The 26,988-nt window shown below is 41.4% G+C and overlaps 2 protein-coding genes across 7 annotated transcripts in view; one reads left to right on the top strand and one right to left on the bottom strand.

Moving 5' to 3' along the window:
* The window catches only part of NEB (nebulin), a 358,296-nt gene extending 353,041 nt beyond the window's left edge, over nt 1-5,255 (top strand). For all 6 annotated transcript variants that reach the window (XM_060256972.1, XM_060256973.1, XM_060256975.1 and 3 more), the window contains one exon: nt 4,838-5,255. In XM_060256972.1, the coding sequence (XP_060112955.1) occupies nt 4,838-5,011 (174 nt within the window). In that variant the 3' untranslated portion in view covers nt 5,012-5,255. The remainder of the gene's footprint in view (nt 1-4,837) is intronic.
* A 1,527-nt stretch (nt 5,256-6,782) lies between these two features.
* RIF1 (replication timing regulatory factor 1) overlaps nt 6,783-26,988 on the bottom strand; it is a 52,853-nt gene continuing 32,647 nt past the window's right edge. Inside the window, exons 22-35 of the mRNA XM_060256859.1 lie at nt 26,603-26,645; nt 25,085-25,287; nt 22,614-22,713; nt 22,237-22,371; nt 21,523-21,668; nt 21,021-21,110; nt 20,869-20,935; nt 16,598-19,486; nt 12,128-12,274; nt 11,419-11,496; nt 11,209-11,324; nt 9,551-9,704; nt 8,892-9,000; nt 6,783-7,919 (exon numbers count right to left, since the gene is read on the bottom strand). Coding sequence (XP_060112842.1) covers nt 7,699-7,919; nt 8,892-9,000; nt 9,551-9,704; nt 11,209-11,324; nt 11,419-11,496; nt 12,128-12,274; nt 16,598-19,486; nt 20,869-20,935; nt 21,021-21,110; nt 21,523-21,668; nt 22,237-22,371; nt 22,614-22,713; nt 25,085-25,287; nt 26,603-26,645 — 4,498 coding nt within the window. The 3' untranslated portion in view covers nt 6,783-7,698. The remainder of the gene's footprint in view (nt 7,920-8,891; nt 9,001-9,550; nt 9,705-11,208; nt 11,325-11,418; nt 11,497-12,127; nt 12,275-16,597; nt 19,487-20,868; nt 20,936-21,020; nt 21,111-21,522; nt 21,669-22,236; nt 22,372-22,613; nt 22,714-25,084; nt 25,288-26,602; nt 26,646-26,988) is intronic.

The raw sequence follows: 26,988 nt of genomic DNA, 5'->3' as shown, positions 1-26,988 counted from the left end.
TTGTGGGGGTGGGGGGAGGAATGATACCACACATCTGAACAAATGGTCAGCATTGGTATTGTGAATCAATGTGTAGCAAGGGGGCGTTTGGTCTGATTCTGGCATCCTTCTCCCTCCTCGTTGAAGAGGTAATCAGGATTATCAAACCTAATAGCACCACCCACAGCTAATAGTACTTCCTGTTTGACAGGAAGATCCTTGTATGTGTTAGTATGTTATGTATGTAACTGCAGCTGCATATTGGAATCTTAGGAATCTAACTTTGTTAATTCCTTTAAATTCAACATCTTTCAACATCTCACCTATTTTGGGCAAGGCCACTTTGACTGCCACTTTAGCCAGCATTACCGTTAGCTTCATTTAAAACTAGTTATGGTCTAACCAGTCAAAAGACCAGGCCTAATTAGAATACCGTGATTCTCCAGGACATTGTGGAACAGGTAAAAAAAGGCCACTTTCGTGAACATTTATATATTTATTTTTTTTCTATTTATAACCCACCCTTCCCACAATGCGCTCAGGGTGGGTAACAACGATCAAATGTACAGCATTAAAATTAATTCATGCAATTAAAAATAGTATTACACACTAAAAGAAAGTCTTAAATACTACAGATGGCAGTATCGGATTTCATCTACTCATAAAATTCTCTTAAATATCCCCCTGGCTGGTATAAAACAAATGACATGCCCTTAAATTAGCGGGTCAATTCAGTTTGAAGGAAGACCAAAACATCCATTCCTTACTCTCAAAAGGCAAACTACTACCCGTAGGGAGGACAGGTGATCCAACTCACAACAGAAGCCTGCTGCAGAGAGAGCAGGGAGCTTAATAGCTTCTCCATCACCCTTCTGATTGGCTGCTCCACACAAGGCAGGAAATGGCTCATCAACCGCCAACAGGGCTCTTGTGCTTTGGTTAAACTGGGACTGGCACAAAGCAGGCTGGGAACTAAATAATGGCATGAGCTAGTGGCTGATTTCAGTGTGGGCGTTTTCGCACTCACCTTCAGCCGGCGCGACCCCCCTCTTCACCGCGCAGGATCTGCGCGGATTTCGCACTAAACGCCGCGGAGCAGCCGGAAGAGCCGGAAACTCCCGGCGCTTTTGCGGCGCAAACTGAAACCGCCAAAAAGCAGTTTGGCGTTTGCGCTGCAAAAGCGCCGGGAGTTTCCGGCTCTTCCGGCTGCTCCGCGGCGTTTAGTGAGAAATCCACGCAGATCCTGCGCGGTGAAGAGGGGGGTCGCGCTGGCTGAAGGTGAGTGCGAAAACGCCCTGTGTGTATGGTAGCTGAGTAAGTAAAGCTAACCCTTAGATATGAGGGAAAACAGACTCTTGTGTGCAGCAGGTAGAGGTTTTCTGTCCATAGAAATAGGTAGAAATGAAAGGTTGAGAAACTCCATATGTGCATGAAAACCAGATACTGGGAATGCTGGATTGTGGCAAATATATAAATATTTTGGGTGTGTAATTTGTGCAATAATTCATTCAGTCATTTCTACTTGTGTCGCAGGAAGTGGCCATTCCAGATCCCTTTGGGACTCAGTAAAATAATGGCCAGGTCTCACCAGATTCTGTCAGGGAAGGTACTTTCTTAGCTAATCATACACACCTTCCACTTAGAAGAACAAGCCCTCTATAGCCACAGTATCTTTAGATATTACAGTAGCCTCATGTGTACTGAGAAACTTGGCAGCTTGACATAACTTTGAAAATACTGCTCCACTTGGTTTTGGGGACAGGAAAGGAAAGGTCCCCTGTGCAAGCACCAGTCGTTTCCGACTCTGGGGTGAAAGCAGAGAAAGAAGTACTCTTCTCCCTTTCTTACAATACAAGAACTCATGGGCATTCAATGAAATTGCTGAGCAGTCAGGTTAAAACGGATAAAAGGAAGTACTTCTTCACCCAAAGGGTGATTAACATGTGGAATTCACTGCCACAGGAGGTGGTGGCGGCTCTCTCTCTCTCTCTCTCTCTCTCTCTCTCTATATATATATATATATATATATATATATAATTTTTTGGGCCACTGTGTGACACAGAGTGTTGGACTGGATGGGCCATTGGCCTGATCCAACATGGCTTCTCTAATGTTCTTATGTTCTGGGTGACGTTGGTTTCACAACGTTTTCACGGCAGACTTTTTACTTCCTTATAAATGAAGCTGCCAGGTCAAGGTTGGAAAGTTTTGAGGGTGAGGAGGATGGGGTTTGGGGAGGGGAGGGGAGGATCTTCAATGGGGAATAATACTGTAGGGTCTTCCAAAGCAGCCATTTACTCCAGGTGAATTGAGCTCTGTTGTCTGGAGATCAGTTGTAACAAATTAGCATATAATGGCAAGAAAATTAAAGTCCTTTTGTGACTTCCATGTTTGCTAGTACATTCATATCAGATATTATACTATGGTGTTATGAAGCTTTTAATATTAAAGATAAACAGGTATGAAACATATAGGCAAAACTGTTAAATAGCTTCATGCTGATTAAGTGTGAGTTACGATCCTTGCAGTAAGTTTTTCAGTTTAAGAGCGTTTTAAATTGTGGTTCTTAAACAGCAATTTAAGTGAATGTTTTGTTTGTTTGTTTGGTTAGTTGGTTGGTTGGCAAGAGGCAAAGAGAAAGCAAAAATTATCTGTAATATAAATGAGAATACTAATTAACATAAATCTCATTACAGTTTGAATTAAGAACTGTGTCAAACTTTCATGTGAATCCATTTGAAATACATTTTCCACGTTGTAGAATCAAAGGGCATAAAAATCTAACTTTGTTAATTCCTTTAAATTCAACATCTTTCATATAGCTACAGCTTTTTATTTTTTAAAAAACTTGGCATATCAGGTAACCTCAAATAACAATGCTTCCAATGTAGTCTTGAAAGTATAATTTGTTTTTATTATAATTTCTTTTAGTACAGATTCTTGCTTATGGGAAAATAGCTGTATAGTTTTTGGGATCTGAAAGTACCTTAGTGTTAGAATCCAACAATACCAAATGCCTTACTTGCATTTTCTAACTGAAGGAAAAAGAGAGAGGTATAAACATAATAATTAGCTGCTCCTTCAGTGTACAATATACTAAAGCATAAAGCTCATGGCTGATTACTACAGAACATTCACTGTATTCAAAATTGCTGAATAAAATACTTGCAGGAAAATTCTGTACAATTATTGTGCTGACTTGAATAAACACACCTCAGTGCACACAACAATAAGATATACTCAAAGTTCATTTGAGAACTCGCGAAACTGTTGAAGAACCCAGCTCTAGCTTCTGTTGCTCACATGAATGCACGAATGAACTTGTTCCAAAAGTCCCGTGAAAGGAAAGCGCACGACGGCAGACCAGTATCCAAAGTCGTTTCCTGGAGCTTCGTCAGGCAAATAGTTATTATTGGGACTATTTCCAGGGATACAATCGCACAATCACTTTGTCATGCAAAAGATGCTGGTGTCTGGGAATTCTGGTGTCTGGGAATTGACTTAACATGTTCTTAGACGCCAGCATCTTTTGCATGACTAAGTGATTGTATGATTGTATCACTGGAAATAGTCCTAATAATAAGCATTTGCCTGACGAAGCTCAGGGAAACAGCTTTGGATACCAGTCTGCCGTTGCGTGCTTTCCTTTTCACAGGACTTTTGGAACAAGTTCATTCATGCATTCATGTGAGCAACAGAGGTTGGAGCTGGGCTCTTCAACGGTTTCGCGAGTTCTCAAATGGACTTTGAGTATGTCTTATTGTTGTGTTCGCTAAGGTGTGTTTATTTGAGTCAGCACAACGATTGCACGGTAGAATTTTTCCGCAAGTATTTTATTCAGCAATTTTGAATACAGTGAATGTTTTGCACTAATCAGCCGTGAGCTGTGTGTTGTAGTATATTGTCTTTTGCACAGCTTCCTCTTTTGTTTTGTGCCTTCAGTGTGCAAGCAACATAAAGTGCTTAGTTCTGTCAAGTGAAAGTCTTCCAGTTTGGGAGTCTTGAAAATCCACTGCCTTGTAAGTGGATGGTGTCACCTCCTGCCCACACAAAGACACATTAAGTTGAGATTTAGTTAAATTTGAATTTAGACTGCGCAGACTCGGAGGAAGGCAGACGCTTATCTCTTCGCTCCTACTAACGCTAAGTTGTTTTAATCTTTTAACTTTTATCTTGCCTTGAGAGAAGGAACTGTTTTTAAATAATCTTATCCTATCACCTCACTTTTAATATTAGGTGCTTTTGTTTTGTCTTTCCCAAGCTCTGGCTGTTTAATTAGTTAATAAGCCTCTGCTTTCGTTTTCTGACTCAGAAGCTGCTGCAGCTAATGAACTACAGCTGATGTTTTATAAAGCTTTATAAAGTTTTACATAGTTTTAGGTTGTCCCTCAAAGACAGGGTTTTGTTTTTCTGTTTTTTTAGAGTCTTTTAATTTGAACTTAAGTCAACTCCTGCAAACCAACTAGGCGGAGTGCAGTCGGCTACAGAGTTGGCTCTGACAAATTTGGCTTTTAATGATATTTTATGATATTCTTAGCTGATGTTGTGGCTTTTATCTGTAAGTTTTAAGACATTAGTTGTTCGGTATTTTTTATTAGAAAAAAACTCACACAATACGAGGGTGTTAAAAACAGAGCAGATAAAACAATGGCCACAATACAACATAGATTTAACCTATTGGACTATCAAGCTGAGAATATAAAGTAGGCATACGGTGTACATAAATGCGTTTATACTCCATTGGAGGAAGATCAACAGCTCCGAATAGATGAGGGTTGATAGCATTGTAAGCCTCAAAGGGAATACTGAAAATAGGCCCCTCCATGATGTAAGAACTTTTTCTTTTCTTTCCAAACAGAAAACGTACCGTGCCATGTATGATTACATGGCGGCAGATGCAGATGAAGTCTCTTTCAAAGACGGTGATACAATCATGAATGTCCAGGCCATTGATGAAGGGTGGATGTACGGGACTGTGCAGAGAACAGGCAAAACAGGCATGCTTCCAGCCAACTATGTTGAAGCAGTGTAAGTCAAGAAGAGGAGGCTTTCCATAAAACATATCTACAGGGGCAATAAGAGTGCACTTCCAACACTCCCCCGAGTGCCTTATTGTTTTCCCGTGTGGATATGCATTAGACATTGCCTATCAGGGAAAGATTTCAGCAAACATCTCTGGAAGATCGGATTATTATTCTAGTCAGATAACCATCAGGAAGTGTGATCCTACTAACACCACTACAGAACCTTGAATATCTGGCCTTTCATATTCACCCCCCTCCCCTCCCCCCCCCCCAAGTTCTCTTGTTTGAGTTTCAGTTCCAATAAGTTATCCTTTGTTCTCTGGAATCAAGCTGAAATTCCACACTCGTAATTTTTTTTTTAAAAAATGAAACATCTACGTTGACATAATGGTTTCCTGATCAAGAGATGTTGTGTTCTCCTGTGATATTATAAAAATAGGTGATTGTATTTATTTGTTTTAAGTAAGCAACTATGTGAAGCGAACACCTCAAACCAGCAATTGAGACAAAAAAGAACTTGAAAAGGCCTCTCCTCTTGTCTGCTTGCCGAACGCTGATGCATGCATTTTTCATCTGAGTGTTCTTGGGTCACAGTGCTATAACTCCTTCTCAGTTAGTGACAAATAAATCTCACATTCAGCAACCTGATTATTGGCTTCATTTGTGTTGGCAAGAGGGCAAACAAACAAAAGATTCAAACAGCAAAGTCTCACAATCAAGGGCTAAATCCTGCTGACCTTTTCCATTAATGATGTCAGTTCCCTTCAGTGCAAGAAACCTTCCCCTGCTGCAGTTGGTGTATCCTTAATCCCAAGAGCCTCTGCTCTGACATCAACTGGAAGTTTCTCGCGCCAGAGGAAAGAGTCACCATTAACAGAATGGATCCATGGGATTCAATTTTACTATGAAGTCGCCTGGTGATAATAACTAAGAACAAAGGTAGGCTTCTCTCACTTGCACGCAACCACTCCCCCTGGTTCTAGACATGGTCTACGAATTCTAATGTTTAAAGTATTCCCATTAAAAGCCTGGCATTTTTAGCAGATTCACAGAACTTCACTTCCAATATTCTGTTGATTTTACCAACGAGACAGTCCAGGAATGTTCAAACTTGTTGGATTTACTGAAGTGAACTCACGGACTTGGGAGCAGAAGCCCTATGATGCTTCAACGAAATGATAAACCATTAATCCTTACTGCTCTGTGATGTGTCTCCAGCAGAAATATAGTTTTACAAACTATCCATCACATCTTCTAGAAGCTAGAACAACAACCCCTGATTAACAGTATCAAGAGCCACATCAAGGTCCAATACAGCCATGTACAATTTTTTTCCTATTTATCTCAACATGATCATAGTCTGTTTCTACATGAAGCATCTCCTTTCATACACCACATTGGAGGTGTCTTTAGCTTCCTGTTCCCTTGTGCACAACTCCTTCATAATGATATAGAGGTAATCATTCTTCAACTTAAGTTACTCGCTAGCTGGTCTACCTCCCTCTAAACTGTATTTTCTTCTTTCTCAATTAATGCCAGGGCATCATTTTCTGTTCAGGCAACAAGCGCCTAAGTGCAGCCTGAGGTCACAGCCAAATAAGCTCTCTCTCTGTATGGGAGACGCATCACATAGTATAACAAACAAATGACTTATAATCTCTGAAGGCCTGAAATATGCTACAGCAGAAGAGTCTCAGCTGGGCCCACAGTTCATTCACATGCAAACTTCTAGATTCATTGCCTCACAGCATAATAAAGACAAAATCCACTCCAATAGGATTACAAATTAAAGAACTGTTCATTGTTTTATTTTTTATATATATTTATATATAAAATTCCTAAGAGCTGAATTGATCCCATTGTTATCTGTGTTCATACTGGTAAAACACTGTGCTGTATACAAACAAGATTTCTCACACCCAAGATGACTGACATTCACTTTACATAGAGATAATTTATAATATCTGCAATAGTTAGATCTATACACAATATACAAAGTTAGCTATGTCCAACCTATTTGCCACCAGAGTAATGGAGAGACCAGAGTGGGTGGCAGTAGAGGGTAAGTTCTTTTGCATGTAAAATTCCAAGGACATGTGCTTAGATCCTGAGAATACTGCATCGGTTGCATAACAATATACTTTCCCTTTTGTATACAAGGAATGCATGCAAAAATAGAACTATGTAGAATTACTGATGAAAAAGCATTTGGAAATGCAGCTGCCCAAATTAAGCGCTGCACATCTTAATACGAAAGGTAACCTAGAAGGCCAGTGTTGGACAAAATACCAGCATCTGGGAGATCTTATTACTTTTGGCAAGTCAGAGTTAACACTTCAAGAGCAATGAGATCTGATCTTTTACGCAGGAATAAAAAAAATACACATCTGAAAAAATATAATTAAGGTACTATATAGGTTAAGTTTCACAGTTTTTGCTATTGCACATCTTAGCAAAATTATTTTGAAATATGTGCACTGCAGCAAAAAAAACCCCTCTAAATAGTAAACATGCAGAACTTAAAAAAAAAAGATTTACACCTTGATGCTTTGTCTTAATTTACAAAAAACAAAAATCCATTTCACTAAAGTAACTCATGACAGAGTCCAACTCAAATAAAAATGCAGGACTTTAGATAAAATCTAAATTTTTTAACGATCCATTCCCCAAATAGTTAGCTTTTAAGTACAAATTATTAAACCGTGCTTTCATGGGGTGGTGAGTTCCAACGGGATTGGAGATTCTTCATAATACAGTTTGTCATGTTATAGAGTTTCTCTTGCATTTCAAAAAGTTCACTGCCTGAATAGCTGTGAAGATTTTCCGAAGTAATCTGAGCAGCAAGCGCACTGATCTGGGAACAAAGGTCTGTAGGTGACTGTGCATCTTCACTGGTAGACATGGGCCCATTCAAGTCTAGGAAGAAGAGAAAATTACACCTATATGAGAAACAAAATCAGTGCGTGTGTTCCAGCAGCAAATAGTTGCTGTCATGCAACTTTTGCCCATCACAATGGTGGAAGGTGCCATCAAGAGTGGTTTGCCACCATCTGCCTTTGCATTGTGACCCTGGACTTTGTTGGTGGTCTCACATCCAGCTAAGCTTCTGAGATCTCGCAAGAATGCACTAATCTGGGCTAAGAGGGCGGGAATCACTAGCTTATGGGGTAATGGTTTTAACAACGTTGCGGGATATTTGGAACAGCTGTAAAAAAGGCAGCTGTGGCAATGCATGACTTGAGATGAAATGACTTAGGTACATATTAACAATAGCAGGTTGGAACCAACAAAGCATGAACAGAACCCCTTTCTCCTCCTTACCCAATCAGCTCTTAAAGCACCCTGCTCCCAAGTTATTCCTGATGGTCAGGATATTTCGGGGAACAAGGTGGGATATAGAATAGGGGTGTGCACTCAGATCTACCTGAGCCAAAAATATACCCTTAAAAAATACCAAAATGTCATTTTTCAGATATATTTCAGCTTTCCAAACATACCTGGGTTTTCCTTGGGGGGGGGGGGGGAGAGGAATCCTGGATATATTTGGGAATTACCAGGTAGGTCCGAAAAGAGCAGAGGCATTTGTTTGTCAAGCTTCTACTTGCAGTCTCTTTGAAGTTTAAAAGCATTGCAGAAGACAGCCTGAGGATCAGCTGTGCCAGCAGGGAGCAGACTGTTTCCACTGGCTCAGCTTAGGATTTGGCTTCTCATGTACCAGGTTACAGGAGAAGCCAGCCCAGCCAAGATTGACCATGTCCATGGACAGCAGACTGCTCTCTGCTGGCTGGGCTCTGCACTGGCTTTTCCTGTACATATTACACTATTTTCAAAACAAAGTTTGCATTATAGCCCTTGCATAGACAACCTATTGGATCACGTAATAATTACCTGCTGCAACTTTCTCTTCATCTGAAGACAAGGGTTTTTCATCTCTGCTACAGACTGGCTTCTCTGGGTCCTCCAGGACAGCTATTTCCTCAAATCCACGATATTTCAACTGCAAATTTGTTATAACTTGTTATAATTTTTACTGTTGGAATCTTCTTCTAATATTGCAGAGGATACATTTTACATTAAAGAGCAAAAAACACTACTGAGATACAAACACTCTCCAGTCTTGAGTACTTATGAACTAATAGCGATATTAATTTCAAGTTCCATCTGGTTTTTAGTACAAATTAAAGAAGAAGAAGATATTGGATTTATATCCCGCCCTCCACTCCGAAGAGTCTCAGAGCGGCTCACAATATCCTTTACCTTCCTCCCCCACAACAGACACCCTGTGAGGTGGGTGGGGCTGGAGAGGGCTCTCACAGCAGCTGCCCTTTCAAGGACAACCTCTGCTAGAGCTATGGCTGACCCAAGGCCATGCCAGCAGGTGCAAGTGGAGGAGTGGGGAATCAAACCCGGTTCTCCCAGATAAGAGTCCGCACACTTAACCACTACACCAAATTGGCTCTCCTGCAAACAGTACTGTCTGCCCTTTCACCCCAAATTTCTTTTTAAAAGTTTTTCTACAGTTACCACAGGAGTACATACAAGCTTACCTGTTGTTCATGATATCCTTTAAGAGCTCTTCTCACATTGGAGACCTTGGGAGAACGAATGGGGAGTGTTTTTATCTCGGCTGCTGTCAGAGAACTCAAGTCACCCACGGTTCGGATGTTCTTTGCTCGAATGAGCTGCCCAAAGCCTCTTGCCCTTAAATAGGATAAAAGGAGAAGAGAGAGTAAATATTATATGGGCTTCTGCCCCCCACCTTCCTTAGGCACTTAAAAATATTATGTAACGAGTTATACATAAGAATATAATTTGAGCCTTTGCTAAAAATGCTCATGTCAGACTTTGCCACTAGAAAGCATTCTGCCATCGTAAAAAGTGCCCCTCTTCACTTAAGAAAATAAGAGGATTTAGAGGTGACAGACCAACATGTAAATCAATGCCTGCTATTATCACGTATCACATAGTTTGTTACAGAAGTTGGCGAGATTTCATTGCTGCAAGACAGCAGTTTAACACTAATCTGAAATGCCAAGCCATTTCCCCAAGAAACATTTTTTTGTTCTAAGTAGTTTCCTATCCGTTAGAAAAGCAATGCTCCCTTGCACTTGAGCTTAACTGGTTGGAGCTCCACGGCTCTCAGAAAAGAGAAACTGGACAGATTTCTCATTTGTACACAATTCCTGCCTGCTACAGAAAATGCATCTTCAGTTGGCCACTGAGTTCTCTGGTCTGTTCTCCTAATTATATTTCACTGATACAATTAATTAAAATACGTCCAAAATATTAGATGTGGAATCTATCCCAGGGTTTTTTTATATAAAAGGCTTAGGCAGGGATTCCAAGCAATGTCAGCAGACTCATGCCAAAGGAAGGCAATGTCCCTTCTTTCCGTTGCAGCCTTTTGTGCCCCCAAAGTTGTGCTTCCAGGGGTCAGTGGAACCCCTGGAACAGTGCAGAAGTTAAAGTGGGCATTAAGACACCAGCAGAAATTGCCTTGCCTTCGTCCATCCTGGGAAATGCCATTCCATCCGTGGTATGGCAGTCAAGCCAACATAAAGGCAATTTAGGATCCAAGCCTCATTTTGCAATGTTAGGAGGAGATGAACTTCCACAATCCGCACAACTATTCAGTATGGGGAATATATGTCTTCTTTCTTAAAAAAGAAGCAGTGCGTCCTAATACACAAGGCAGCAGAATGAGACACTGGAACCTATCTTCCCTTCAGTTGGGTGAAGTCATCCAGATTGGTTAGGTCATGTCTCCACTAATTCCAGGCAGGGATGTGTAAATTTTTACAAGTCTTTCCTGGTTGGATTGGATGACCCCACCAGTCTCAGCACCAAAAGTCTTTCAGCACACCTCTGTCTTCTCTTCTTCAGTCTTTGAGCAGGAAACCGATGATTTGCCCTACTGATGGAGAATTTACCAACAGTTTACTTTCCATCCTCCTGAGAAAACTGCAGGGTTAGACTACACTCAAAATTCCATCTAGACAATATGCCAAGAGTGTACCATACTCTGGTACTCTTTTTCTTCTTATTTTAAGCATTCTGCAACAGAAAGCCTCACCTGGTACTTGCTTTTTTTGTGGCTCAAGAGTATAACCTTCCTGTGAATAAGTACACAGCAAGCGCCATAAGAACGGGTGACAAAATGGTAGCCATAAACATCTGTGAATCAAACCAGGCGCTTACTACTTACCAAATATTTGATGTAATCTGCGGCAAAATGGTGTCAATAGGTGCCTTACAACCTTGCAGTGCTGGATATATGCTTTCTGTCGGAGGTGGTAGAGTTTCTTTGACCATTTCACTGATCTTGAATAACAGAAAAAAGTATTAAATTTGACTAAGTTTTAAGAGCTGAACATGGGAAAAAATAGAGAATACATAAAACTGAAGCAAATCTTACTAAACACTTCTTTGAGGTCTTATATTTATGGCTACGAGATCCTGGGGGAAGGGATCCTTTGGTTGGAGTGGTAATAGGCTGGATAGGAAAAGAGGAAAAAAGGTTTCTCAGGATGATAGGAATAAACTAAAACCCTATGATTAATATCATTGAAATCTTACAACTAAAGGGAGGTTTGCTAATCCATAAACAGGGCACTGCCTATGAGTGTAAAACAGAATGGGGCTCATGCCCAGTAGCAGCTAATATCTTTTTTTATGAACTAGCTCAGAAGACAGTGTTTTTACAAACCGCATATAGCCTTGTAAATTTACCACCATTTATTTTTAGAGGTTAAAGCCAATGCACTTAAGAGCAGAAAATTCTTATACTCAAGTAAAAATACTTCTGTACACATGTAGTTGAATGTTTGGTTGATCTTTCTTTCTCACTGGGCCCCTTTCTGTGCCACATCACACACCACTCTGGAAGACCTGCACTTAGCACAGAAATCTTTTTGGAGGCACAGGAAGGCTTTCTGGGAAAGAAGTGAGGTGCCACAGAAATGCCTTCTGCTGACACATGAAGATCCTTAATTCGAAGCCTTAGCTCTTGGCTCATGATTGAAGAACATCCCTCCCTCCAATTAATCAGACACAAAGTTCTTGAATCATGGGGAAATGGCTTCTTCTGGAAAACTCCTTTGGATGAAGAGAGTCGTTGGTATTACCTTGGCTTGATGATTAGAAGAAGGTTTAATGCTTCGGGAAGATGGAGACCCATTTGAAGAATGAGTTCTAACAGCAGGGCTTCGCCTATCAATATCATCTGCTAATTCTTCTTGATAGATTGGATTGGCAAAGGAAACGCGCCGGCTCTGTCCAGAAAAGAAACAGATGAAATACTTTAATAACAGTAATGAAAACTAAAGTTCCTTAGATATAGAAGTATTAACTTGCCTCCATGATGCCTCTTAAAATAAAGATACAGAAGTCAAAGTGTTTGTTTTAAGGGGGTAAGAGAACATTTCATGCAAAGGTATTAAAATATATACTAAATCAAATAATTCTCCATAGTTTCTGTAAAAGGCACAGATGCCTAGGTTGCTTCCACAAAGCAGTGTTTTCGGGCTTCCACATGACTTCATCATTCCTTTTAATTATTTATTTATTATAGTACATTTCTGGATTGCCCAATCCCTGCTATTACAGGGCTCTGGGCAATATACAACATAATAAAAACGTTACCAATTATAAGATAAATAAATAATATTAATATGTCAGTCTAAAAAGATCAAGCAGCAAGAATTACAGTTTCCTCCTGGGTTTCCCCAGCCCTACATAGGCATGTTCCTTTCTAGAAGATCATACCCAAATTGGATTGGGGGGAAATTACGGACAAGATGGGGGAAATTTTCACACACCCCCTCTCGACCCCGGTTTTTTTTGTTTAAATTAACAGTAGTTACATTTAAACAGTAGTTACTGATTTAAAATAACTAGCAAAAAGCCTGCCAGGGGTCATGAAGGTAAGCAGCTGTGAAATAGCTAGCATGAGGGGAAAAAATAAGGAATTATGTTGCGAGGAGGCTCCATTGCCGCTATGAATTCTTATAGTTTTACGGTGGTAAAGAGACCAAAATGGTAATCATGCCCATATGGAAATGATCAGACTGAAGGAACTCATGTCTGAAAGCCTATGACAGACATTGAAAATTGTTCTCAAAAGGTGACACGGCATCCTCAGGCAAAGGAGGGGGGAAAACACACACACATAAGGTAAGATAGAGCCTGGCATACTATTTGACACTGGAAGAGACAGCTGTTTAAGTTTGAAAGCCCCAAGTCATGAAAAGCATGAACGAATGAGCACCTTGAACTGCAAATAGAAATATGTTAGATAACCAATGAAGATATATGTGCTCCACTCCACAGGTGAGAACCTACATCCTGTATCAACTGAAGTTTCTGGATCATCTTCACGTGTAGCCTTGAAGGCCTTCATCTTGTTCGACCCCTCCCTCGTACACGTTGTAAAACCCATACCGTTTGTGCTGATGACAGTCATTAAGTCACTAGAAGTTAATGCAAATAACTTGAAAAGCTGGATTGCGGCCATTCTGTTTTATTTTGACATGGTGCTAAATTCAGATGGCCAGCTTTCTTCATGCCTGGAGAAATACCTTGTCACAATTTCTCTCTTAATTTATGTAATGCTGCCGCCAGGAATTTAATTCCAAACACTTTATTTAATGTTCCCATTTGAATTGTGCCCAAGCTCTAAGGCATCTTCGTTGGATTCTATGGCCCCAAGGATGAGACGCTTACATTTTAAAATTATCAGTCTTCAGCAGTGTTCCCTTTAAGTTGAGTTAGTGTGAACTAACTGTTTTTTTTAGCTTCCAGCTCACACATTTTTGTCTTAGCTCACGAAAAACGGCCCCAGAGCAATCTAATATATGCAGTACCTCACAACCTTAATGCCAGTCACCCACAAAGTAGAATTTTTGTTTAGAGACTCCACAGCTTAGAGGGAACATTGGTCTCCAGGTTAATATAAAACAAAGTAAAACTTCAGGGTTTGTAGAATCTTTCGGGATCAAGTGCCGTGTTCTACTGGAGAAAGTTTTCCTTCCAGACGTTTCGTTCTCAGCTGCGGAGAACATCCTCAGTGACGTTGCATCACTGAGGATGTTCTCCGCAGCTGAGAACGAAACGTCTGGAAGGAAAACTTTCTCCAGCAGAACACGGCACTTGATCCCGAAAGATTCTACAAACCCTAATGATGTTACCAGCCGTGAAAACCTGAAATCTTTGATAAAGTAAAACTTTATTTGTATAATAAGCAGATTGGTTTCGATATGTTTACAGCTTAATTTTTCAGTGACTAACAATTTCTGATTGAAGCGTCACTCTTTCACTTCACACACTCCTCACTCTCAAACACATTCTCTTCCTAACTCAACTTTCTGACAGCTTTTGGTCTCTCACACTTCTATAATACTCTGACAAATATTAGATTTTGGCTGTCTCTCTAGCCCCTAATATGTCCTTTAAAGTATTTTACTTTTCTTCTCTAGAATCTTAATGCCTTTCACAGCACAATATGAGATTCTAATTGGAAGACTGCTTCTCAGACTCTGCAGACTGATCACAACTGATTATTAACTGCTGTCACTCTGCTGAGAGTTAACTGCTGACTGAGTTCCCTCTCTCACTCCACACATACTTCTTAGCCCCACGCACACTCTGTCACCAACCAATCACCTCACTCATTCCCTTTCTCTACTGCAACTTACCAACAATTTAAAGAATACACACATAAATTCAAATCATTACATACCTACTCAAAGAGGGCACTCGCTCTCTGTGCATGGTGTCTATGTGAGAGACAGGTTTTGGTTTTAACCTTCAAACCCCTACATGGTCTGAGAACAACGTATCTTCAGGACTGTCTTGCTTGATATGCCCCCCCAGAGAGCATTGCATTCTATGAATAATTATCTTCTCATTGTCTCCACCCCCAAAAGTATTTGTCTATCCTCAACCTGGACCAGAGCCTTCTCTGACCCCAGCCTGGAGGAACGCCCTTTCAGATGAGTTCTGGGCCCTGTGGAATCTGATAGGTCAGGGGTGGCCAACAGTAGCTCTCCAGATGTTTTTTGCCTACAACTCCCATCAGCCCCAGCCACTGGCCATGCCTGTAAAACAGAAGCAGCAAAGTTCCATCTAAACTCCCCCTCCAAGACATCAGTCTATCCACTCACACTCTACCAGTCTTCACTGACACACAGGCTGCACATCCTCACTTTGGATAAATTTGTTATTAGTGCCTAAGTTGCCATCTGACATATGACATCTGAAGCTGCCTTATACTGAATCAGACCCTCGGTCCATCAAAGTCAGTCTTGTCTTCTCAGACTGGCAGCGGCTCTCCAGGGTCTCAAGCTGAGGCTTTTCACACCTATTTGCCTGGACCCTTTTATGGAGATGCCGGGGATTGAATCTGGGACCTTCTGCTTCCCAAGCAGATGCTCTACCACTGAGCCACAGCCCTATTCATGGCTCTCCAGGGTCTCAAGCTGAGGTCATTCACGCCTACTTGCCTGGACCCTTTTGAGTTGGAGATGCTGGGGATTGAACCTGGGACCTTCTGCTTCCCAAGCAGATGCTCTGCCACTGAGCCACCGTCCCTCCCAACTGATCCATCTGATCTAAATTTTTTGACTTATGAACATATGAAGCTGCCTTATACTGAATCAGACCCTTGGTCCATCAAAGTCAGTATTGTCTTCTCAGACTGGCAGCGGCTCTCCAGGGTCTCAAGCTGAGGTTTTTCACACCTATTTGCCTGGACCCTTTTTTGGAGATGCCAGGGATTGAACCTGGGACCTTCTGCTTCCCAAGCAGATGCTCTACCACTGAGCCACCGTCCCTCCCATACAGGGAGGGACTTGTTGCTATGTTAACTTGTTTTTAACAATTAACTTATGATACTGTTCTTAACGTGTTACCCACCCTGAGCCTTGCTGCAAAGGGAACGGCAGGCTAAAAGAAAATAAATGCACACACTTGGAAATTTAAGCTGCATCGTATCACAGTTCTCGGTGCTTCAGTATGTACTGTTAAGATTATGGAAGTCACTGCGGATGTGATCTCAGCTTCTAGGTAATTCAGTAACTCATTCGTGTAAACAGGCCATTTACATAAACTAACAAGAAGCTTCCCCCCCCCTCCAAGATTTTTTAAATGTTAAATGTTAAAACAGCAAACAAAAAGTGGACAGAAAAGCCAGATCAGGCAAGCTGCAGTCTTGAGAATAAAACAGTTAAATTATTAATAACTATATCACTCTCGGCTTGACTTCGTGAACGAAGATTTAAGAAAGGCGCAGTAGTCCACGTCTGCTGCAGGCTCGCTGGTGGCTGACAAGCCCAATGCGGGACAGGCAGGTCCGGCCACAGTGGCTGCAGGGAAAAGTCTGATTTGGGGTTGGTGCTGTAGCAGTGCGACATGATTTGGGGTTGGTGCTGTAGGAGTGCGACATGATTTGGGGTTGGTGCTGTAGGAGTGCGACATGATTTGGGGTTGGTGCTGTAGCAGTGCAATATGATAACTATATACATGTAATGATTACTATAACATGTAATGATAACTATATAAATGTAATGATAAAACTACAAAAACAACTATTAGCATACCTTGTTTGCAGATGATGGAGAATCATCTTCCTCCTGTCTTTTTGCACCTCTCTTTAAAATACTGGTAGAAGGAGAAGCTGACGGAGACCATATACAACGTGCCTGTACTCCATTAGGGCTTTCACTAATCTTGGCCAAAGTGCCTTCATCGTCATTAAATTCCTTCAACTTAAGAGGAGAATCATTGTTACTAGTTTCTTTGACTTCATCTTGTACCGAAGCTGAAGTTTCAGGGTCTGGCAGTGCTGCAGGTGGATTGGTTTCTATGCTCTCCTCCTCATCCATATCAGTATCTTGAGCTTCTGCAGGAGAACCAACAGAACATTCCAGAGTTGTCTTCACACCATTCAGAACAATGTCAGCTGTTGGTTCACTGAACTTTGTTTTCTCAGCCTCGTTCACTTCCACCTCCATAGGACTTCTATCTTCTAGTTGGCCACTGTGATGAACAGCTCCCTCCGTTGCAACGACAGGCTCTGATTTGCTTTCTGAACCCAGACATGGGGCAACGGATTCCTTTGAAGTGCATTCTATTGAATTCAGCTCTGAAGTTTCTCTAGACCCATCAACATAATCCACCGCTTCCAAAGCAGATTTGAAACTTTCACTTTTGGTGCCTGCTGACTCTTTGGACTCATCTTCTGGAGTATAATTGCCCAGCAATTCCCCTGTAGCCTCGATGCTGTCGCTCAAATTTTCCAGGTCAGCAGGATCCCCACTGAAACTCCGAGGTGTGCTTGTTGCACAAGGCTCCATACAGAGCTTTTCTGCAGAATGGGATTCTTCTGTAGCAGAAAGGCATGAAACAAGCACTGCTGCTTTACTTGATGTCTTCTTAGGTTCTTTTGACTTTGATTCTGGACTACTTGTTTTTTTCACTTCTGCGGGCAACTTCTCCAACTGTGCCGTTGGCTTTTCACCACAGCAATCGCAGCCCTTTGATCTTCTCAACCTCTTGCTTCTCTTATCCAGGCATTCAGGTGTTTCTGGATCTTTTCTGGATTCAGAAAAGCCATTAGGTACAGTAGTGCAGGCATCTCCTGAAAACTCGGTAAGACCACTTGTGCGGCTTCGTGGAACAGAATCTTCTTGATCAAGAACTCTACTCATCTGCTTTGACTTTGAAGCTGACCCCAAAGCTGATTTTGCCAACACTTTTGCAACAGTTTGTTCTGCATCTGAGTGGTCACCACAAATGGAAGCATTCATAGCTCCTTTAACTCCCGAACAGTCATTAGGTGCAGGAACATTCTTCTCTTTCTCGTCATTTTTATCTGAAGGCAAAGCTATTTCCATGCACTCATGGTTTATTATGTCTTTATTTGCCACTGAAGAGGTCTGGATTTCATCTGCAGCTTCTTGCGAATTATGCTCCTGGCTTTGACTTTCCAACTCTTCCTTCACTTGGCTTTCAAGAGAATTGCTTGTGACTTTCCATCTTCCTGATCTTTTTTTCTTGGTTCCTTCTTCTTTCATCTCAGAGTTGTCAGACTCAGAGTTTTCTATACTGGAAAGCAGCCCTTGGGAAGCTCTTCTTGTATGATACCTTGGAAGCCCTTTTTGTTTCTCATGGGTGGTATCTGCACAGGGATCTTGCAAGCCATCCGTTTCAGTTGGATTACTGCCTTCAGATTTTCTAGCACTTATGTTAATTTCCTCTAGAAGGTTTTTGGAAGCACGAGATTCCTTCGTACTTATACCTTCTGTGGCACTGCTTCCATTTGAATGGCTTTCTTTTTTATTTACACTTCCTTGTATATCTAGGTTCTTCTGAGGAACAGATTTCTGCTTGTTTGTGGAATCTTCTTTTTGTGAAGACTTCTTTGGCAGAAGCCTTTCATCATCTTTATTTCTGTCCTTCTTCTGTTGGCTGTTCTCTTTGTCATGACTGTCTGTAGATCCTTCAGTAGTTTCTGGCTTTCGTCTTAAAGAACGCCTTAATATTTTTTGATTAGGTGGCATTTGTGGAGTTTGACCTACAGATATTGCATCTCCCGGTACAGTCACCTCTGGAGGAGTATTCTCTTTTGAATCCAAGTTCAGACCTGCTTTAATCTCTGCAACACTGTCCAAAACGTGTTTGTTTTCCATGGTTGTACTTCCAATTATTTTCAAATCAGAAGCTTGAGACTGAGTGTCTAACGTACACTGTTGCTCTTGTGTTTCCCCAATCAAGTCACATTTCTCTACCTCATCTTTGGAAGTGGATACGTCCATGTTTTTGTCTTGCTCCGATCCCATCAGCTTTGCTCCTTTGTCCTCTGTAAGCTCTATTTTGTTCTGCCTGAGACTTGATTTTGTTATCCCAATAGTACTCTCAGATAGCAATTTTGAAGCAGCCTTAGATTCTTCCTTTGCTTTTTTGGCTTTAGGGTACGTCTCCAAAGCATCTATGCTTTCTTGGCATGATCTCTTAGACCTAGTGACTGTTTCTTCCATTTGTAGTTTGGAAGCACTCTTACTGGACTTCTCTTTGGAAGACACTGGATCCATGCTTTCCTGACCATCTAATGAAGGGGTACTTCCAGATGGTCTAGACACATTGTTGAATTTTGAAGGGCTGAAAGGTCTGTTCTCTGAACTATCAAACTTCTCCAAAGTTATGAAGGACTGCCTTCTGCTTACAGGCTGTGGTGTTCCTGAAATGATGTCACTAGAAGAAGAGCTGCTGCTGACACCTGAGCCACATTCATTGACAGACTGATCTAATGCTGACAGTTCCTCTGGAACTGTTTTAGAGGTGCCCAATTCTGAATCCTCACAGTTTAGATCTGGACTATGCTTTGCAGGGGCTTGAAGCTGTCCGATAGCTGTAAATTCTGCTTTCTCCAGAAGGACACTCGGTTTGCAGTTTTCAGTGCCAAGCAGATCATTTGCCACTTTTTCAGCCTGCAGTCAAAATAATTTACATTAACTATCGTAGTGACTGTACTACTTATATGATCACATTTAATATTCTCGTTTTCTGCAGAAAGTTCAAGGATGCATTGCCAGATAGCATCCCGTACAAACACTGGCAAAACCCAAGACCAAAAACCTGTTTAACTTCAGGACCATGCATTTTTAAATTTAGTGCATTCTTATTCTGCCCTTCCTCCAAGGAACTCAGGGTAGGACATAACCCTACATGGTAAGTGAGGTCGAGAGTGTGTGACTGGTTCAAGTTCACCAAGTAAGCTTCCATGCCAAAGTGTGGATTCAAACTTGGGTAACCCAGATCCTACTCCAACGCTCTAACCACTACACCAACACTGAAATTCTGCTGCAGTAATTGTCTTCAGACTAGCTTTGGGCCATCATAACAGAATACCACAACAGCAACATTAATTTTAGTGAGAAAAAGAAACTCTGCCACCATTAAAGCTTTTTCAGATGTGTAGAACAGCACCCCTCATGGTTAATTACAGTTCCTTATATTTTGTCCTGGCAGCATAACCTTTGCTGTAAATACCTGCAACTTCAAAAACCGGGGTTTGTCCCAATTTTAAACAATTCCCTCAAATACTCATTAGCACTGGCAACAGATGCACTCTGCAACTCAGTTGCAGTTGGCCAGAACATCCAATGAACTTCATAAGTTCTTAATACTAATGGCGGGGGGCTTCTGGTAAGAAATCATGGCAGGCTGATGTCTCCAAGTGGAGAAGCACTGCAGCCGAGAATACCAGCTGGGAGGTGACTGATGTAATCTCTCTGGATGAAAGGGAGATCATGAGAGAACCCACTCCTCCTCCAGACGGCAGCTTCTGGCAAATAAACTGCAGAAATGGAAAAAGTTTATAGAATAAATTCTAGATTTGCCAAATCAAGAAATTTCCCAAGGTGCGTTTTGCTAGGAACAAAACAGGATTGTGATCTTTGGTAGAAGCAATGGCAGACTGATATATCCAACTTTGTATGGCAAGGGAAAAAGGTATTAAGCATAAGGTATTACAAGATGCAAAGGAAAGAGGAGAACTGGGATTACCTGAATTTTCCTTAACTTTTTTAAAATCTTTTTTATTTCTTTGTTTCCTTTAGCTTTGTGTTTCTATTTCCTTTTTAAATATTTGTTAGTTTTTATCTTTTAAATTCTCAATAAAATTATTTTTTAAAGTCCTTAAATATTAATAGTCATGCTTGCTTTATATGAGAGCACATGAATACACTGTCATGTGTGTCTCATTTAGCAAAAGATTTCACATTCCCTTTCCCCTAAATTCTCCAAAAACGTAATCACACTCCTGAGTTTTATCATCAATCCCCAAGGTAAGAAGAACACAGGAAGATACCTCAGATATCTGTTTGCCCTCTTCTTCCCCATCTTCTTCCTTCATATCTACCAAGGTTGGTTTTTCCCTAAAAAGAAGGCCACTCATTTCAGAAAAAGGTTAAAATTGTTAAAAGTTTACATTTCAAAGCTCTGCTGGCATCTATTACTCACAAAGAAGCTTCCTGGTCTTGTGTGTACTGGGAAAATAAAGCAGTATCTTGGGACGCATCCAGATTATTGTACATGGTAGGAATATCAACTCTGCAAAATAAATAACAAGAGGACCTGGTCAACAACCCGAGATTTCAAAATAAATTAGAGATAAACTGCTTAAGCAAAGCAATGGGAAAGAAATGTTGCTAGGAAGTGAGAGAAGGCAAAGCACAGCTCCAAAATTTCCTGTTGCCATGGGTCGGGCAAGATCCGAAATGGGGAAGTTCTGTAGCTAAGGCCCTTCAACTGAGAAGGGCTGGGAGACTGGGCTCTCTTCTTACTTACAGACTAATCTATGTAAAGAAATTAGACATATATGTCTACATAGTCACAAAAAACCCTGTTTAATACAAGGCTTACCCTTGAAACATGCAAGCCCATTATAAAAAAAAACACACCATGGACTCACTAAAAGCCAAAGGATGTACAAAAGTAATCAAAGCCTCTTATGTAAGGTTACCTTTTTGTTTGAAGAACTTCTTTTTGGTGCTCTGTCAACACTCTCTTTTTTGTTTCCGGTGGAATAAACACAAAGTCAACAGTGTTTTCCTCTTCCAAAACCACATCTTTTCTATTTGCTTTTGGCAGTGAAAATTCCAGTTTTGTCTATTGCATAAGAAAGCAAAAAAGAAGGCTTAGAGGAATGGCCACAAACTTGGACAACATACTAGGAAAAAGTCTTTAACTGTATTACATGCTTATGCAATCAATTTTTATCATTTCAGATTTTTTTTGAGAAATTTTTAAAAATCACATTTGGAGACTTGCTTTCCCTTGTACTTGAGGGTAATTTTTATTTATACAAAAACTCACCAACAGAAACTCCACGCTGGATTTCACCATTTGATTTATGAAACCACCGTACCTGCTGTGCCAAGTGGGGGCCATTCTCTGTGGTACTCCACAAGAGGTGCTGATGGAAAGAAAGTCTGACCACCCCTCTGTGCATGGCCTAGAACATTTCTTGCTTGCTCACAGTGGAAGCAGGGATGAGAAAGGATTTAGCTCCCCAGCAAAAGTCAGCTGTGAACTTATCCACACTTTTAGTTAGCCCTCCTTGTATAGGGGACTCCATTATCTAAGGCTCTTTAAATAAGGAGAAAAACCATGGTGGTCAGAACAGAAAAGCTCCTAGGGAAGTAAGTAGCAATATAATGTAGTGTCTATGTCTTACCTTTGAAGGCGGTACATGACAATTGGTATTTTTTTCTTTTCGTTCACTGGACTGTGCTAGTAAGGAATCTCTTTTCCCACTAGACTTTACTTCTATTCCACTTATCTTTGAATTCCACTGAGAATTCTCTGACTGCTGTAAAAGTGGGGAGGGGAAAGGAAGAAGGAACATTTAAACACCAATAAAACACTTGAACTCTTAGTGTCACCAATAGAGGCTTTCCCTAAGGTTTCTTCAGAGATCGATTATTTGCAATCAACTCAAAAACTGGGGATCTGAAGTAAAAAACTGCATAATTGTGCACTCAGGCTATTTATTCAGCAAACTGCTAAAGGTCGACAGATGACTTTCTATAACTTAGTGTAAGATACACTTACTGAATCAGAATATGTCCCATTCGATTCTCCCATTATTTCAGTGCTTTCAAAGCCTGGCAACAAGAGCAGAACTTTTTGTTTGGCTTGGCACAAAACGGATCTGTAAGGAAATGATCATGAAAGCTGAAGCACTGGAAATTCAGAACACAAACTATCAAAAGCATTTAGTTTGTTTTGATATGGAACCTTGTAAGTATAAGAACTGTGAACTGTACAAGAACTGGGAGATCTGCAGCCTATTATTACTATTTATCAGACTTGTTAATTGCCCCATCACAGCTTATGCTGGGGTCTGGGAGATGTACAGGATACATCATAAAACACTATATAGTTAAAACCAACACACAAATTAAAAACTGTCAAAAATCCCAGATGGTGCCTTATAAGGTTTTGTTTACATTCTGGACTACGCGAGAGTCATGCGGGGGGGGGGGTTACAAAGAAGGAGAGATTAGATACGAAGAAGAGGAGATTGGATTTATTCCCTGCCCTTCACTTGGAGTCTCAGAGAAGCTTACAATTCCCTTTCCCTTCCTCTCCTCACAACAGACACTCAGGTGGGGCTGAGAGAGCTCTTTAAAGAACTGCTCCTGAGACAGGTCATTCAGCAGGTGCATGTGGAGGAGTGAGGAAGTGGGAGGTGCCAGCTGATGACAAAATGCCTGGGAAGGGAGTGGGAAGGGGAGATGCTGGCCAATGACAAACTGTTGCTGTCCTCAACCAAAGGCCTGGAGGAACATTTCTGCCTTACAGGCTATGTGGAACTGCATAAGATCCCACAAGGCCCTGATGTCTTCTGGCAGAGAGTTCCACCAGGTCAGGACCAGATGTCTTCTGGCAGAGAGTTCCACCAGGTCAGGACCGGATGTCTTCTGGCAGAGAGTTCCACCAGGTCAGGACCGGATGTCTTCTGGCAGAGAGTTCCACCAGGTCAGGACCGGATGTCTTCTGGCAGAGAGTTCCACCAGGTCAGGACCAAAAAGGCCCTGGCTGGGGACAGCCAGACTTCCCTAGGACCAGAGATCACCAGAGAATTGTTACCAGAAGAGCAGAATGCTCTTCCAGGGACATACTGGAGGAGATGGTTCCACATATACACTGGTCCCAGACTGCTCAAGGCCTTATTGGTGAAAATCAAGACCTTGAATCTGACCTGGTACTCCACTGGGAGCCAGTGTAGATGGTGCAGCACTGGTTGAATATGTAGCATTGATGGTGTTTCCATCAGGACTCGCACCGCTGCATTCTGGGCCTGCTGGAGTTTCTGCGTCTGTCTCAAAGACAGGCTAGAGTAAAGCAAGTTACAGTAGTCTAGTCTGGAGGTCACCATTGCATGGATTACTGTGGCAAGATCGGGGCGTGACAGGAAGGGACCCAGTTGCTGAGCTTGGCAAAGATGGAAAAATGCCAGTTTGGCAATATGCATGACCTGGGCCTCCATCCAAAGGGAGGTATCCAGCATCACACCCAGGCTCTTGGCACCAATATCAACTGCATTCTGTCAAGAGCTGGGAGCCTGCACCCCAATCCCAGTCCCATCCCCCCTCCCCAGCTATAGGACCTCCGTCTTTGATGGATACAGCTTCAACATACTCTTTGTTAGCCATCCCACCATGGCCTCCAATCCCTCTGCCAGATTTTGCAGGACAGCGGCTAACCAGACACCCAACAACAGATACAGCCCAAAACTTCTTGCCAGCTGGATGAGGGGGGCATATATAAATGTTAAACATGAGGGAGAGGAGTACCCCTTGAGGAACCTCGAATAGGAGGCGCCTAGTGTCAAGTCTGCTTCAACTCTGGTCAAGCCTGTGTTCAAACTTTGGTTCAGGAGAAATGTATCCTGGGTAAAGCCATACTGTATGCCAATGCTGCTAGCCTGAAATGCTCCTCTCCTTTCCCCCCTCCTTCCTCCCCTTTGTTATGTAGTGTTGCTTTGAAATGGGAATTTGGGAAAGAGATTACAGTGCCTTCTCGGACAGGGTGTTGGGGGAGTTTTGGCGCCTGAAAGATACTCAAGGACAAGCTAGGCCTGAGAACGAAGTAGGAACATCCATGTGTGAATGTGCCCTGCATAGAGTACCCCTCCCTAAGGAATCCTTTTGATGTACACCTTATATGCTTGCTACTATTGTATACTCGTCAGTCTTTCAATCTTACAGCAGTCGAGAATCATGATAACAATAAACTAGAAACTTTGTATCAACAACGTCTCGTTATTGAATCAGCCGACTTGACACCTAGTGGACACATCCTTGCCCTCTGGCCCCGACCAAGGTAACATGAGGAAAGCCACTGAAGTGGTTCACACTGTGCCATTCCAAAGTTAAAATTCACTCCAAATTCTCAATGTATAACATGAAACCAAACCGGAAATTTTGGAGAAAAATGTAAGACTATCCCTCAGGTAGTTCTATTGAACCCATACTCCGCACATTAACAAAGAGACCTAGTATCCAAAATCCTCTTACTTTAATTCTTCTGGATATGTCAGCATCGTTGCTTTGCCAAACGTTCCGTTCCAGAACTGAGCAGCTTGACTGCATATCTGCTTGTTCTTACTCAGGAACATTATACACAGCAGTGGAGAAAGCTCCTGCAATAGCTCACTGTCAAAAGATCCGGTATAGTGGGGATGCAAACAGTTAATGATTTCCACCCATAATTTTTCAAGCTGCAAAATGAGCAGAGTAATGTTAATCAAAGAGATATACCTGTAAGCAACACAAACAGCTGGAAGTAGTCAAGACTAAATGAATAGGCCAGTATGGGTAGTATCAGTAGGGGCTTGTTGAATTCCCCAGAGGAGACTGTCTAGTGCAAAGCAAGGCTATACTACAGCCCACAAGCTTCCTCCAGTGTTCTCCGATCTACAAGGGGATTTTCATGCAACATTTTAAAAAACTTTTTAATTAAAGACAACACATCCACGTAACATCGACAATGAAAAACCTACTACAGAATTAAAATGACCCATGTCGTATCATATAAATTTTAATTACTACATTACCAAAATAAATAGTGATTACTAAAAGAATATGGAGAATCCACATTATTTGAAAGTTTTTCCAGAACTGGGTGCCACTTACTCAGGAAGCTTGACTCAGACATAGAATGTTCATTTAACCTCTTAACATCCACTATCTTATTGAAAATTATATAATCCCACAGACACATATACCACTCCTTTACTTCAGGCAGCTGAGAGGCATTCTAGTGGGAGGCAATTACTTCCTTGGCTACCAGTAATAACGTTTCAATTTTTTTTGTATGTCAGGAATATCTATCCAGGTCAGGCCTAACATTCAACAATATTGATTGTATCGTAAAAGTTTGTCCAATAACATATTTGTTGCAGAATCTTTCCTAAAATCAAGAACTGGACAAAACCACCAACAGTGAATGTAAGTTCATTCCTTTCCACCTCCTCGCCAACGATAAGAACTATACCTCGAATTTATATGCGCTATTTTACTAGGTATGGAATACCCTCAGGTGATAAATTTATATGCCTGGTACACAGTTTAAAGAACTAGAATGAGAAGACCAAATCCACCCCCGCCCCCCAAATTTGATCTGTTAGGGAAGTCTCACAGTCACACATTCAGGCTTTATGGAAAGGTAATGAAGCAGACCTGCCGTAGCTAATTAAGAAATTATACATTTTTGAAATCAAGCCTTGTTGAATTCCTCAGAGAAGACTGCCTAGAGCAGAGCAAAGCAAGGCTATACTACAGCCCACAAGCTTCCTCCAGTGTCCTTCCTCTCTTCACTGGAAGGATGAGACAGTTCTTCAGATCTGCATGGTGATTTTCATGCTAGATTCAATTACCCTGGTGTTTGAGCTAGCCTGACAAAGGAGCCTAGCTGGGATATGCCACTGTAGCCCTTGTTACACAATTAGTAACCGGGCTAGTCTTTGTGGCATCCTATACACAGTTTTGCATTGGAGATGACATACAGCAGTTCTCCCATTATGAATTAGTTACCTTGTTGCTGAGAGCATTGCTTGTTTTAGATCCAGTGACAAACCTGGTGACAAAAGGCAACAGAATATGAATACAAACAATTCATTCTGCTTTTCTAACTTAAGAGTAAAAAACATGTTTCATGTCAGCTGAAATAGGTATAAAGGATTCCCCCCCCCCCAAAAAAAAATTACACAGTCCTGTTAAAAGGGAAGGACAATAACTTGGATAACCTGCAACACTCGTTTTTCAAAATATAACTACTGCGTTATATTTTTGAGAGAGCCAGTTTCGTGGAGAGCCAGTTTGGTGTAGTGCTGAAGTGTGCGGACTCTTATCTGGGAGAACCAGGTTTGATTCCCCACTCCTCCACTTGCACCTGCTGGCATGGCCTTGGGTCAGCCATA

This window comes from Heteronotia binoei, chromosome 16 (assembly GCF_032191835.1).
Source record: "Heteronotia binoei isolate CCM8104 ecotype False Entrance Well chromosome 16, APGP_CSIRO_Hbin_v1, whole genome shotgun sequence".
Classification (NCBI taxonomy): domain Eukaryota; kingdom Metazoa; phylum Chordata; class Lepidosauria; order Squamata; family Gekkonidae; genus Heteronotia; species Heteronotia binoei.
This window is presented reverse-complemented; position numbering and strand designations above follow the sequence as displayed.